The sequence below is a fragment of the Atta colombica genome, unplaced genomic scaffold (genome assembly GCF_001594045.1).
Source record: "Atta colombica isolate Treedump-2 unplaced genomic scaffold, Acol1.0 scaffold109, whole genome shotgun sequence".
In the NCBI taxonomy this organism is placed as follows: domain Eukaryota; kingdom Metazoa; phylum Arthropoda; class Insecta; order Hymenoptera; family Formicidae; genus Atta; species Atta colombica.
Window position 1 is genome coordinate 175,088 of NW_017259194.1, and position 14,955 is coordinate 190,042.

The 14,955-nt window shown below is 28.8% G+C and overlaps 1 protein-coding gene across 1 annotated transcript in view; it reads right to left on the minus strand.

Moving 5' to 3' along the window:
- The window catches only part of LOC108693265, a 60,904-nt gene that overhangs the window by 35,777 nt on the left and 10,172 nt on the right, over positions 1-14,955 (minus strand). Inside the window, exon 7 of the mRNA XM_018202137.1 lies at positions 8,063-8,208. Coding sequence (XP_018057626.1) covers positions 8,063-8,208 — 146 coding nt within the window. The remainder of the gene's footprint in view (positions 1-8,062; positions 8,209-14,955) is intronic.

Genomic DNA, 14,955 nt, shown 5'->3' on the forward strand with positions numbered 1-14,955 from the left:
TCGGATCCGATTAGAGACTTTTTTGTTGCTTCTGTTATTGAAGATTTCAGTTCGTCCGAGCCCGTTGTTTCAATTTAAAAAAAAATGGAGAAAAGATATATACATCTCAGACCAGGGGCGTCGACTTAGGATTTTGCTAAGTCGACGCCCCTGGTCTGAGATGTATATATCTTTTCTCCATTTTTTTTTAAATTGAAACAACGGGCTCGGACGAACTGAAATCTTCAATAACAGAAGCAACAAAAAAGTCTCTAATCGGATCCGAGGGCGAGATGCGCATACACGACATGATTACGTTTAAATATTACTTTCATTTTTGCAACATTTCAATTATATGCATATATTTAGTCTGATATATTTTATACACAGGGTGTCCGTCCATAAATGTCCGAGCAAATATCTCGCAACTGGTTGAAGTTATAAGAAAGTTTAATAAGAGAAAGAACTCCGCACTAATCCTATATGAAATTAGATTCCGATAAAATCAAATAGTTTTCACATATGTTATAGCTTATGATCTATTAAAGAAAACATGAGTTTTAGCGCAAAAAAATGAACAGTTTTTGTTTTTTACGATTCACCTATATAGTCGCTGAAATCTGACCACAAACTTCTAAAATATTTTACGGTCGGAAGTATAACTTCTAGAATAACTATATAATTACTAGAATAAAATATAACTTTTAGAATAACTTCTAAACGATTGATCTAAAATGGAGTGTTTCATAAAATGAGTGTTTTGAAAAGATCTCAACAAAGATTAAAAGAAAATGGAAAAAAAAGTGAGGAATCTCATTTAAAATCCGAGTTGACTTGTCACTACCTTGGCGACGCCACCCAAAATCAAATTGATGAAGTCAGCTGCTAGGCCTTTTAAACTCTACAACTTTTATCCAAAACATTTTTTTTTTTATAAAACTTATAATTTTCCAGATATTTTGACGTCTCGGAACATTTTATGTTCCTTATATGATTATGTATATATATATGGTGTCCTATATAATTATATCCCACATATAATTACACATACTATCATATATAATGTCCAAGATATGTACACGTGTACAAAACGATACTTTGTTATAGAATGTAGTATAATTCCCTACTCTTAGCCTAATCCAGGACATGACATGGACGTGGTAGAAATCTGGTCTCGTGTGCGTATATACAATACAATTATATTACTTAATAAAAAATTGTTTCTCAATTATTTATTAAATTATTTTCGTCATTCAGATTCTAGGAATTACATTACATATTCTGTAACAAAATATCGTTTTCCAGATATTTTATTATTTCATCAAAAAATAATTTCTATATTCTTCGGATATTCAAATATAGAATTCCATACTTGGAAAAATTTCAAGTGTGAGATATTCCATATCAATCACACTATAGTCGATGCCCTTATGTCAGACGATAGAGAGTACGCGTGTATTCCGTTTCATGCATGATGCGCATCATTTATCCTTGTTGTTCATCAAATATGAAATAAAGATAAATGATTCATATCATGCGTGAAACAGCATGCATCCTATAATTTATGAAACTTTGAATTTTTTGTTTTAGGATAACTAAAATGGCGGAATCGTGTACACCATTTACTGGTGCATCACGTACCATCATGTTTTATGTATTTCCTCGCAAGATCAATATTTCTCTATAAAATTTGAAGCATAACAAGTTCAACATATGTATTAAGTGCGAAATTATAAGTGAATTATATTTAAACTTTTTCCGTAATTCATGCTCAAAGAATCTTCTCTGGTCAAAATCTCCTCTCTTAAATACATTTGATTTGTAAAAAATTCAAAAAGAAACTAATTAAAGAGAGTGCGCGTAAGAATACGCACATGCATCTCTCTCTACCCACACACGCAGAATAGAGAAGGAATCATTGGGAATGACAAACCATGGGATCCTTATCGCTGCTAGTGATATACGCTGTCTCTACATTCACTACTCACCTTTCTATATAAATGTGCAATCGAATTTTTAAAGAGTACAAACTTTAAAAACGTTCATGCCATTGCAATAATCAGTAATAAATCTCCATTTTCATAACTTTTCCCAAGCACTGGTGACTAAATAATTGTTATTTTCTGCTTTTAGAAGATCCCACAGTTTCCAATGATGAATTTATGTCAAAATATAAAAACAAATAAAGGGCTAATGATAGTTATATACGCGATTGTTAGTGCAAGAATAAAAATCGTTTATTATCAAAAATATATATACAATAAGATTGGAAACAAGATCAATCATTTATGTTAAATACATTATTTTATACGAAGCGCCACTACGGTCTGTTGTACATTTAAAATTTTGAATTTAAAATTGAATTAATGTCAGAATTTGTTTATTATATTGTTTATACACGCTCGCCTACAATACGTAACTCTCTATACATACCGGTTATTGTGAGGAATATTGCTAAGATATTTCAGATTGATTGCGTTGAAAGTTCGATAACCATATCGGCACGCAATTATCATTTCTGAAATTAATTTATTTATATGAATATATATAATATTTATTTATATGAATATATATAATATTTATTTATATGAATATATATAAGTTCAATGTCTTCAGACCGTAGTGACGCTTCATATTTAAAATAAAAAAATATATAATTAATTACGCATCAATCATCAACCATTAATATATCTAAACATTTATTGTTTTTCTCACTCTTTCATGGCGAGATGGAAGAATGACGACTCAATATCCTTATTCTACAAATTTATTTCAATTATTTTTTATGTTACATGGGTGAGTGCATTAATATTTTCTTTATAAAAAATAGTGGTAATGTTTTTGATATCTGCACAGATTTTCATCTGTTATTCGTTGCTATTGGTTTGCCCGTCCATTGTCCATTGGACTTGCCTGTCTGTCAATAGAATTTTTTTTTATAATAAACGATTTTTATTCTTACATTAATAACCGCGCATATAATTCTCGTTAGCTCTTTATTTATTTTTATATTTTGACATTCTCGAGAGTTCGTTACTTGTCTTATTTGTATTTATGTGTCGCTTTTGGCCCAAAAAAGGACAAAATTTAGCATCCTGCTTTCAGTCGCGCTATGTAAAATTCGCGTCTTCAAGATTGACAGATCTGTGCACTTCGATGATGAATAGTTATCTTTCGAATGAAAAAAAAATTCTGACATCTTAAGAGTAATTATTGAAAACGTTTTCTTATATAGTGATCTGCCGAGGGATTGCGACAGGCTGAAAATGAGCAGACGAGGTTTGTTTCATAAGATCGTTCTCTTTCGTTCTGTACAAAAATCATTGATCTTATTAAGTACTTACAAAGAAAATATACCGTAAGTTGACCTTTTTTTTGTACTTTCAGCCACGATAAGGAACAGTGGTTTTATGTTTTACAAATATCAAGTCATCGATTTATACATTTTCAGCCTATCTTATCAGATAACAAATCCGACAATCGCCGCTCGGTCTGTATATACTTAATGAGTACTAAAAAACCGATGAAGGTTAACTTAAACAATTAATTTATATTTATTATCTGTTTTAGTAATATATATAGTTTTGAAAAAGCCACTTTCTTCAAATTGTCAAGAAAAAACACTAAAATTATTTTCTCTTCGGAAAGAAACAAATATGGCAGATCTTACGAACACATAAATTTTTCCAATGAATTTTTCTATCCTTAGGAAAAGAATCAAGAAAATCCATGGAAAAATTAAAAAAAACCGATTTCTTTCCAAAATTTTAAAATTATATTTAGTAACTACGCATATATGTTAAAATGAGTCAAATACGAATAGACACACAAATTGAGGGCGCATTAATAGCTAGCCATTGCCGCTTGTAGGACTCACTAATAAAACAAAACATGTCCAAAAACATGTTTTTTATTCTTATCAAAAACTTATAAAATATTAATTTTTTTAGATTAAAAAAATATTTAAAAAAATTGAAAAATTGATATTGATTTCAAACAAATAAAATTAAAGATACAATATTCAATAATTAATTCAATAATAAGCAAATTGGCTTAAAGGCTACACTAATAGGGACAATTACCCTATTAAGACTTAGCGTAAGATTTGAAACATGAAGATAAAGTAAAAAGAGACGGACAATAGATGTGTAGTTTTCTCTTTCTAAGAAGAAAGAAATAAGGGGAAAAAGTGTGAGAAAAAGTAGAGAAATTGAGTGATAGAACGTGGCTGAATAAAGAATGAGTATTTTAAAAGGGTTAAAAAATGTTGCATTTGCACTATGAAGGATGTTTTATTTAACAAGACTAACTGAACTTAACATTATATATTATATATGTCACGTGACTATATCTCATTGCGCTTGCATAGAGAGAGAACTACATGGCTCCTGCTTTCTATCTTCTTCTAATTGATGTTCTCATCAAAATAGATAACACGCTCGGTTTTTACTATGTCTATGTTTATTATGATTACTAAACTTTAACTTTTATGAAACTGTACAACTCACTACTATCTATTGCACACGCGCAATATAGTTTAGAAAAGAACAAAGATACCACTTGAAACGCTCTTTCTCGGATCACTTTTAACAAAGACGGAATAAAGCTGCGCGCGTTTCAGTAGTATTATATTTCAATGAGTGTATCAGATCATCTTTTTTTTAATGAATAATGATCGAAAGATAGGGCAAAGAATTTTATTATTAAAGCCTAAATTCTAACATTGACATTCAGTTTTCCAGAAACTATTACAAATAAATCTAACAATAAATCAAACTTAAAATTTTTAATAAGATCATTAAAAAAGTAAAGTGTATCATTGGATAGATATTAAAAATAAACAACTTTTGCTTAAATTTTTTTACATCACTTACAATTTATATAAGAGAAAAATAAGAAAATATTATGAGTCATTCATTTGTTCGGACATCAAAAATTATTAGAAGTTAAAATTAAAGTTTAAGACCATATTCTAAAATCTAAGAGATGAATTCGATGATATTTATAAAAAATCATCTATTATATATAATTATTATAATATATAACTAATATATAAGAATAAGAAATGTAGATATTTTTTGTTAACGATAAAAGTGATTAAAAATCTTTTTATTTAAAGATATTTATTTTTTCAATAGATCTACTCAATGATAAATCTTATTTATCTGTTTTAATTATAAATTTCGCTATAGTTTTCCCCAATTTTCACTCTTTATTCCTAATATTCATTTAACTTCTCATCATATAGGATTTGGTCTTAAAAGTTTTAATCTAAACTCTCAATAACTTTTGTCTAAATAAATAGATAATTCATAGTCTGTAACATTTCTTTTCTCATAAATAAAAAGATTGATGTCCAAAAACGATAAAAATCAAAAAAGTTTAAGCAAAAAGTTGTTTGTTTTCCTACGATTTGTTTCTTTCCTCTATCTAAATTATGATTCTATTAAAAATTTTTAATTCGATCTAGATTTACTCTATTTGCGATAGTTTCCAAAATGTCTCCATTAGATAACTTGGGTAAGTTTTGGTAATAAACATTTTCTTCAACTTTCGATTACTACCTATTTCCGAGAAAAAATTATGGTCAAGATGATGTGATACATCCTATACACATATATGTAGGATAGTATCGAGTATTGTGAGCACTGCAGATAATATGAGCATCCTTTATATATCTGTAATAGTTGGTACTGGTATTGTAAAAACTGTTGTTCAAAAAAGATGCATCTGTCTTTGCAACATTCCAATATACTGTAAAGTTTGATCTAAATTTATGTATATATAATACTTCGGATGATATTTATCATATTAAATAAGCAAGTACATTATTTTTTATTTCTTATGTTTTTTTTTGCTTTACTTCATAAGATCTCCAATCTATATTTTGTTTTGCATGTTAATATTTATAAAGTAAATAGTATTGAGCCAGTCTAACTTCATAAAATCTCGAGATCGTTATTGATTTATTAGACATTTTTCAGATAGTTATGCATGGTCGTTTATTAGCATCTTCATTATTCCTTATAGAACACTGAAAAAAAGTCTGGCGAGGGATCAACCACTATGGCACAATCAGTGTACATTTCTTTATAAATATATTGCGATAATACAGCAATAAAACAGGCAATGCTAGCAGTAACAGTAATAGCAATACGCTAACAATATTGCTAGCAATACATAGTAGTACATAGTAGTACATAACAATACATTAACAATACTTGGCAATATTGCGCGCAATAGATGACAATACATAGGAAAATATTAACAATACAATAATAATAATAGCCATAGTGTCTTGTATTATCATAATTATCAATCACTGTATATTTTTTTAGTAGTAGTTGATCCCCTCAGAGTCTGGTAATAGTTATTAAATACATGGTGAAATAAACTAATCAAATATTTAGTTAATATAACAAAAATAATGTTACTTTTACAAATATTATATTTAATAAGTATTATTAAAGTATTATTAAACTATTATCGTTTGGTCATACTTACTAAGTATTTATAAATGTAACATTATTTTTGGTTATATTAATCAAACATTTGATTGGCATTTGTTCTAATAAAATGTTTCGTATATAAGATGGTACCAAATTTCAGTTCCACCCGTCCTAAACAGATAAAGAGAACTAAACTGAGTCGAAAAGTCTTCTACCATTTTGTAATTGCACAATAATTAATGTTTAAAGATAGTCGAATACGCGTGTCTGCCCGCCCTATTATTGCCAAAAGTATGGCTAACCGGTCGCATGACGTGTGAGGAGTGGGGCAAGCGCCGCTCACACCGCCGCCGCGAGCCTCTAAGCTTGAACAAGATAGATTCGCCCCGTGCGCTTGCATTTGCGGTGGGCGAATTTGATTATTTTCTTACGTTAATAACTCGTTAACCATGCGACAATTGTAAAATAGTAGAGGACTTTTCTTCTCAATTTAATCCATTCTATCACATGTGTGAAAACTTATCACTAATTTCCAAACACCCTGTATATTTCAATCTTTCATCTTTGCATAATTTCTTATAAAAAATTTCCTGTGCTCGTATTACCCCTAAGGATGCTCATATTCGTCTATCCAAAGGATATGAGCACTGAGCCGGTAATAAAAGCATCTATCACCATTTCAACATTTACATTAAAATAATCAATTTCAATACTAAAATATATAAAACATCAACGAATCTATCAAATAGTGCGCATAAGATTTTTTTATTCTTCAATGTGCCAGATATATCAAAATGTTTTCTTGAGATGCTCATAATACCCCTTTTTTTACCTTATATCTATATAGAGTGTCATAAAAAGAATGGGACATCGAATTATCTCGGAAAAATGATGTTTTCGGTCAAAATTTTTATATAAAAGTTATAGGGTATCAAGTTATCCATCATATAATAATATTGATTTGACTTTAAATGATCTTGAAAATGATGAGATTATTTGAGTTTTTTAAGTAGGAATTCTATTTTTATTATAAATTCATGTAGAAAAGTGTAGACGACAGTAACATTTTTTTAAAACAGTATAATTAAGTTCCATTTGGCCATGAACTATTTGAGGTGTACATCGCTAACTAATAACAAACTAACTACATAATGGGTACTTGATGTCTTACATTTGTATAAAAATTTTTTTTCGAAAACGTCATTCCGAGATAATCCCATATCCTGACCATTCGGCGATATCTAGTGTTCCTATAATATAATATCTGGCCACTCACTGTGATTGTTTTCATCAATCAATCCTAAATTCCCTCAAAATAGCAGTATCAATCAAAGTGTAATATTCCGTATCACGTACATATTCATATTAGATTTACATATATACAATATATGCACCAGATTCATACGCAATCATTTTATGATTTATGACTAATTCTCTATATTATAGGGACACTAACTATATTATAGGAACACATCATACGTAGTGATACTTATGTGCATGTACGTACGCACACGCGTATATGTATACAAATTATATAGTTAAAATTTTCATCACTTACCTTTCATATTTCCATATTTCAATATTATATAAATATACAGATTATAATTAAATCAAATATTGATATTTTTATATACCTTATTAATTATTGGTATACACCTTTCAGACTCTATCTCAGTACTAATTTTCCTTTCAATGGCTGCAATCTCAAGTAGAACAAATTCTGTTGTCAATTTCTTTCCATCTACTGTAGTAATTACTGGCTTTACTAATTCGGGGTTTTCTGCAACATACAAAATATATGTACAAGGTGAATATTAATAGCTGAATCAACTTTTTACTATGAAAGATAAATTGACTGCAATTAGAAAGAGCGTAAAAATCTAGACACAAAATTCAAAATCGAGACATAAGACGTCTTATGCGTCGTCTATAATGAATAGTAGCAGTAGAGATGTAAACACATCGAGAGTAAGCTGATTTTTCGGCCCGACGACTACAGCCTCTACTGCTATTGTTCATTGTAAACACTTTAAAGACGTTCTTAAAACTTTTTTAAAACATCTTATATCTCGATTTTTTACTTTAATTCAGAATTCTTATGCTCTTTCCAATTGCAATCAATAATTTATCTCCCATAATAAAAAGTTGGTTCAATTATTATTTATCGCATACGCATGCGCACGCGTGCGCACACACACATGCACAAGGTGTCCCAAAATAGATGATAAGTATTTTATAGACAGATTCTTTGTAACGGAAAGTCTAATACAAACTATGGCTCTGATTTTTTTTATATAAATGGAAAGCGTTTAAGAATTACGAGCTAGAATTTCGCGTGTTCAAAGATAGCAAAATGGTCAGTATGAAAGTGTTTCCTTAAATTTTTGATGCTGAATAACAAAATTCAACATTTTCATACTATTTTTCTGTTCTTGAGCGTGAAAAATTCGAGTCCCGTCATTCGTAATTTTTAAACTCTAATATAACAAAGAAAGAAGCCAATAAAGAGTAACCAATGCAGTTAAAAGTATGTAAAAATTTATTGTGAAGAAACTAATGTGCAAACGTTTCGACTGACATTTTCAGTCTTCGTCAATACAATATAAGCTAAATTAACTAATTCATAATATAAATAATGTAAATATTAAAACATGTAATTTTTAATAAGACATAATTAAGACGCATTAAAAACGCACAGATTTTTGCAATATAATCGTCATCTGTGCGTTTTTAATGCGTGACACATATATTTAATTAGGAATTTCGTATTTTAACATTTGCGTTATTTGTATTATGAGTTAAAAACAGTTCATTATTAATTTAGCTTTTGCTTAAGGAGGCTTGAAAATGTCAGCCGAAACGTGTGCACATTAATTTTTTTTTACAATAAATATAATAAGTTTTATATATCGTTAACTGCGTTGACTCTTTATTGAATTTTTTCTTTATTACATTAGATTAATTCTAAGAATCATCACAATGTCTTCATTAAAACTCTTCCCATTTATAAAAACTATCAGAGCCTCGATATTTTCATGGGACTTTTCATCTTAAGGGATTATACCATCTTGGAAGTTTGAAAAAATCGAACTTTTTTTTGCTTAAATAGATAATTTATAGTTTCAAAAATGTAAGTCTAATAAACAATTTCGATTTTATATCACAAGAGCTGATTTAGTGAAGCGTGTCACTGCGCCGCCGGACGATTTTAAGTTGCTCCGACTTGCTCTAATATAGCCACTAAATTCTGTATAGCCACTAAATTCTGTACATCACTTACCGACAAAAAATAGTTGTCAATAGGTGATTATAGTTAGCATTACCTGTATTTTAGAGGTATAGAGCTTAGATAGCGCTTTTGGATGTTGCATGACGTCATCAGTGTATTGCTGAAAATCACAGCACAGCTCCTTTACATCTTTCATCATGGCGAATATTATGATACAAAAAAAAGTTCTAGGAACAAAAATACAAATGTTCTGGCAAAAAATAGAATCGATAATAGACGACCAATGAATCGATATTTAGTGAAAAAAGAAATAAAGAATATAAAAAGCACGAAAAAACAAAAGGCCAAAGCTTTGAATGAATTTGCTAGGTACAAGCATAAACCATCATTTAAAGAAGAAATTTTTACTAAGCCAATTTATGAGGACCTTAGTAAAGACGAACTATCGACTTACTGTTTAGGAGGCTTCATACAGAACAACAATAAAAAATTTAATGCAAGCATATGGACAATAGCGCCAAAAACATTTTCTTACGATAAAACAATCATAAATATTGTCATAAATATCGCCATATGTAATTTTAATGATGAATTGACGAGTTTAATAGCAAGTTCTGAACCTTACTGTGGCTCCCAATTGTTTTCTGTGCGAAGGCGGACGCGCGCCGAATCAAAGCGGCTGATCGCTCCTTAATGGCCGCCGCTAAAGAGGCTCAGAAAGCAATAAACCACAAGAAGTGAATGAGGCAAACAAACTATTGGAAGGACATTTATGACTCAAGAATAGTTGATGAAGATAAAATTGAGATTTTATTGCTTTACGAATAAAAAAATATTAACCGAAACTTTAAACGTATTTTTCTCAAAATGTTTTTCAAAGTTGGCGTTGTATACAACTTTTATATTTTTCATTTGAGTTATTTGAAATTTGGAGTGAATATTCTCTTAGATATAATCTAAAAAAGTACATAAGATTTTTGCAATATATTGAAAATTTTTTTTGTAATTAACATTTTTTTATACAAAATACGAAAAAAACAATTTTTTTTCAAATGTTCACTATTTTATCAAAAATCAATATTTTTTAAAACTCTTCTTTAGTTCTCTACTTCTTTAGTTCTCTACTTCTTTAGTTTTTAGTAGATGATGAAAATTTTTGGTATTTTGTTCTAGGACAAACTGTGTAGAAAATTTGAACAATACCGCGGAGAGATTCGGCTAAAAAAGATATATTACGGCTTTGATATATTACGGCTATAATGCCATCATTTTGTAAATAAGAAATGTAAAAAAAAATTTTTCATACACTTGAAAATGCTTATAATATAACCCCAATAAACATTCTTGACCATTCCTTCATTTTTCAAAAAAAAAAAAAAAATTCCAAACACATTTTTCAGCTGCTGAGGTGTAACCTCTTAAAATGTTATAAAAAATCTGTCTATTGACGAAATTTGAAGACACCTATATAAAAAAAATAGTTTATATCAATATATATTTAGCAAAAAGGGGAACATCATATAAAACAATTATTTTATTGTGGAGGCATTAGGAAAAAATCAACTTCATTTTTTCAAATAGAATTATATGATTTTTTATGTAATATTGATTCCTTCAGTTATGCTGCATATAAAAATATTATTGAGATAGAAGAATAAAAAAATTAAGAGAACAGATGAAGAGGGGGGGAGGGAGGTGGGAGGAAGAAAGGGAGGGGAGAAAGAGAGATACGAAAGTATTTTAAACTTTCTGACATATATATGTTCATATATTAAAATGTTAAACATCTAAATAAGTAAGCTTAATTTTTCGATTCTTCTACCTTAATATTTTTGTATACAGACTAATAACTAGAAGAATCATATTACATAAAAAAATCATATTACATAAAAAAATCATATAAGATCATTGAGGGAAAGACGTCACATTTAAGCTTTTATTCTTGAATAACTTCTTAATGTTATTAAATTAATGAACGAAAAAATATTATTTATATATTCTAGCAACCTTTCTTTAGTCATACATCAATGAATTAAATTTTTGATGTTCCGTATTATTAAAAAAAAATTGATATGTCATATCCTGCAAAAGTGGCATTTTTCCCCTACGGGTAAGATGCCACCTCCTATGGGAAAAAATCACAAACAATTAAATAAATGTAATACAATATAAACTTGCATATTTTACTTATTTATAGTTCATAATCAAGGATTTAAGCTATAAGAATATGATATACATAAAAATATGATAAAATATAAATTGACGAAATATGAAAAAAAAATAATTTAGGAAATAAGTTGGATTTTTATTCGTTTAAATAGCATTTCATTAACTTAAAATATTTTGAATTATATAAAGCATTCAAAATTTTAATTCATAAAATCATTTTAATGACGGTTTCAAGCAGGAAAAAATGTGTTTTGTATTTACTGTATCATCTTATTCCCAAGTGTAAAAAGAATATTCAATTGCAACTTTTACGCATATAAGAATATTACAAATTATAATTTGTATCATCCACATGACGTCTAGGAAATACTGATTAAAACTATATATCATTTAATTCGAAGGGACAATTTAAAGTGGGAATAATTTTTTGTCAAGATCATATTTTTAGAGATTTCAATATTTTTTTAAATTGAACTATATATTTCTATAACTAAAGCGTAATAGCTGAGATCGAGACGAATTTAATGACTTACAGTGACCTTCAGGTGACTTTGAATACGAAATATTCAGAAATTTTGAAAAATAATAAAATAAGTACAATAGAAAGATTAGTAAAGGAAAATTTATTGTAACAGGTGTTCAAAATTATTTCCATTGATTTCTAAACATTTGTTAATCCGATTATGAAAAAGCGTTACACATTTGCGCAGCATTTGGAATGTCACAACAATAAAAGTTTATCAGATTCTTCATTTCGTAACATGTTGTAGATTTTCATCGAAAAAACTTCTCTTTCATAGAGCCTCATAAATTATCATTATTACAATAAAAGAGATTCATCTACATATCTCGTTATGTGATTTCAATAAGACAGTGTACCGTGTTACGTTTGTTCTTCTAATATAATATATTAAATATTTTATATCCAAACAAATGGATCTGAGAAGAAAGTATGACTCTTTGACCGTCACATTCTCCTGATATTAATCCCCTAAATTGTTTAAAAAAAAACTTTTTTCGACAAAATCTACAACACATGACGAAAGAAAAAATCCGATAAGCTTATGGTGTAACACTTTAAATGTGCGATGTTCTTTTCATAATCGAACAATGTTTTGAGATTAATGGAAATAATTATGTACATTTTTTATAATAAAGGAATTCCTTTACTAATCTTTCTACTTATTTCATTATTTGTATTCATTTCCCAAAATTTCTGAATTTTTCGTATTCAAGATCACATGAATTCAAGATTATTGTATATAAGTTAGATTCGTTTCAATAGCAGTTATACATTATAATGATAAACATAAGTAGTCCTATTTAAAAAAAAAATATTGATAATTTGACGACCTTGAAATCTTTAAAAATATGCTTAAAAAAAAAATGATTAATATAAAGTATCTTATAATGTGATCGTAATGTGACTATACAATGAATTGGAAATAAAGGCCATAAACAGTCAAGCTGGATTTTTAATGTTGAAATAATTTTATATGAATTTATATACAAATATCCAATTCTTCACTTTGTGCGCCGAATTTATTTTTAGTCTTGAAACAATTCTAACAGAATATCACAAATTAAATTGACAATTATGACGAAAAAGAAGGATCAAATAAAAATATTGAATAAAAAAGTAAAGTTTAATTATTTTATTAAAATTGTGTTTAAAGTGCATAAGTTTTGAACGTATTTGACTATAAACGTCAGATATAATATTTAAAAAATTATAACAATTATTTGAAATAAGAGCAGTTTCAGGAAATTGTGTTCAGCAAATTTCGAAATTCCAGACTTTTTTATATTATATTTTCCCCTGACTTTTCTCGATTTCCATGACCAATTTCAATTTCTCTGATTTTTCCCGGTTTTTCCGGGTTTCCAGATCTATGGCAACCCTGATTTTAAATGGCATGTGAAGTCGAGTTTCAAATGAGAAATTCTCATTTGAAAAAGCTTTCCGAGACGAGAATTACGCAGGATGACTAATATTTCTATACTATATTCTATATTCACAGAGTTATGATATTGAGTTTTTATGATAGCGAGGGTTCACAGCGAGGATGTAAGAAAGATAAATCTTCATATGGGCACACGTGTTCCTGAGAGAGGAGAGGAGTGTACGGAACAATAGATTATTGAAATTTGACAAAAAAGACATACGTTATACTACTATAACTAGAAATTAAACATATTTAACAAAAAATTAAATAACAAAAAATTGAATATGCAAAACACGCATATTTATCCAGATAGCCAAATCTGTAGAAAGTAGATTTTTTAAATGTCTGCTACACTGTGCCAAAATGACAACAGAATTAGAAGTACACAATACTATTGATAGACTGCTAGAAAAAAACGTAGAATCCGCAAGTGTCACATAATGTTGACAAGATCTGCTCAGTTTCTGCCAACAATTTGCCTTCACATCGACAGACGATGTCAACAGAACACAATGCGGACGCAGTTGATGATAGACTGCCGTCATTTTTTGCTCGAATCTGCTGACAGTCTGCTAGAACATTGCAGACATTTGGCTGAGTATATATTTCAACGTATATTTATATTTTAAAAATTACATTTGAAAAATAACTTGCAATCATTAAACTACAAGTTGACGAATTGCAAACTCTATTCATATTTTTAATTTGAGGTTTACACAAAAATTAAAATGTACGTGAACACACAACACACACACACGCGTGCGCGCACGTACCAACGTATACGCATATATACTCAATTCTACGCCATATTCTTCCATACACTCAAGAATACGCGTCTCTACACGAAGCCTTATTTTCCTTATGTCCTCATCAGTTTTCGCAAAATCTCAATAATAATATTTAAATGATTGTAACTCTGCGAAAAAAAGATGTCAATCAACTCGTGTTATTCTCATCTAGAAAGCTCTTTTAAACAAATCTCTACTCGATCCCACATATCATTATTTAAGATTTCCGGGGATATTAAGATGGATGATTTTCGAAGTTGAATCAGATTTTATAATCCCATTGTATTCCTACAAATTTCAATTCTGTATTCTATATTTCGAACTGTAGAGATTTTTAGGTAGTTCGGAACTTTATATGTGAGCACTGTATATATATATATATATATATATATATA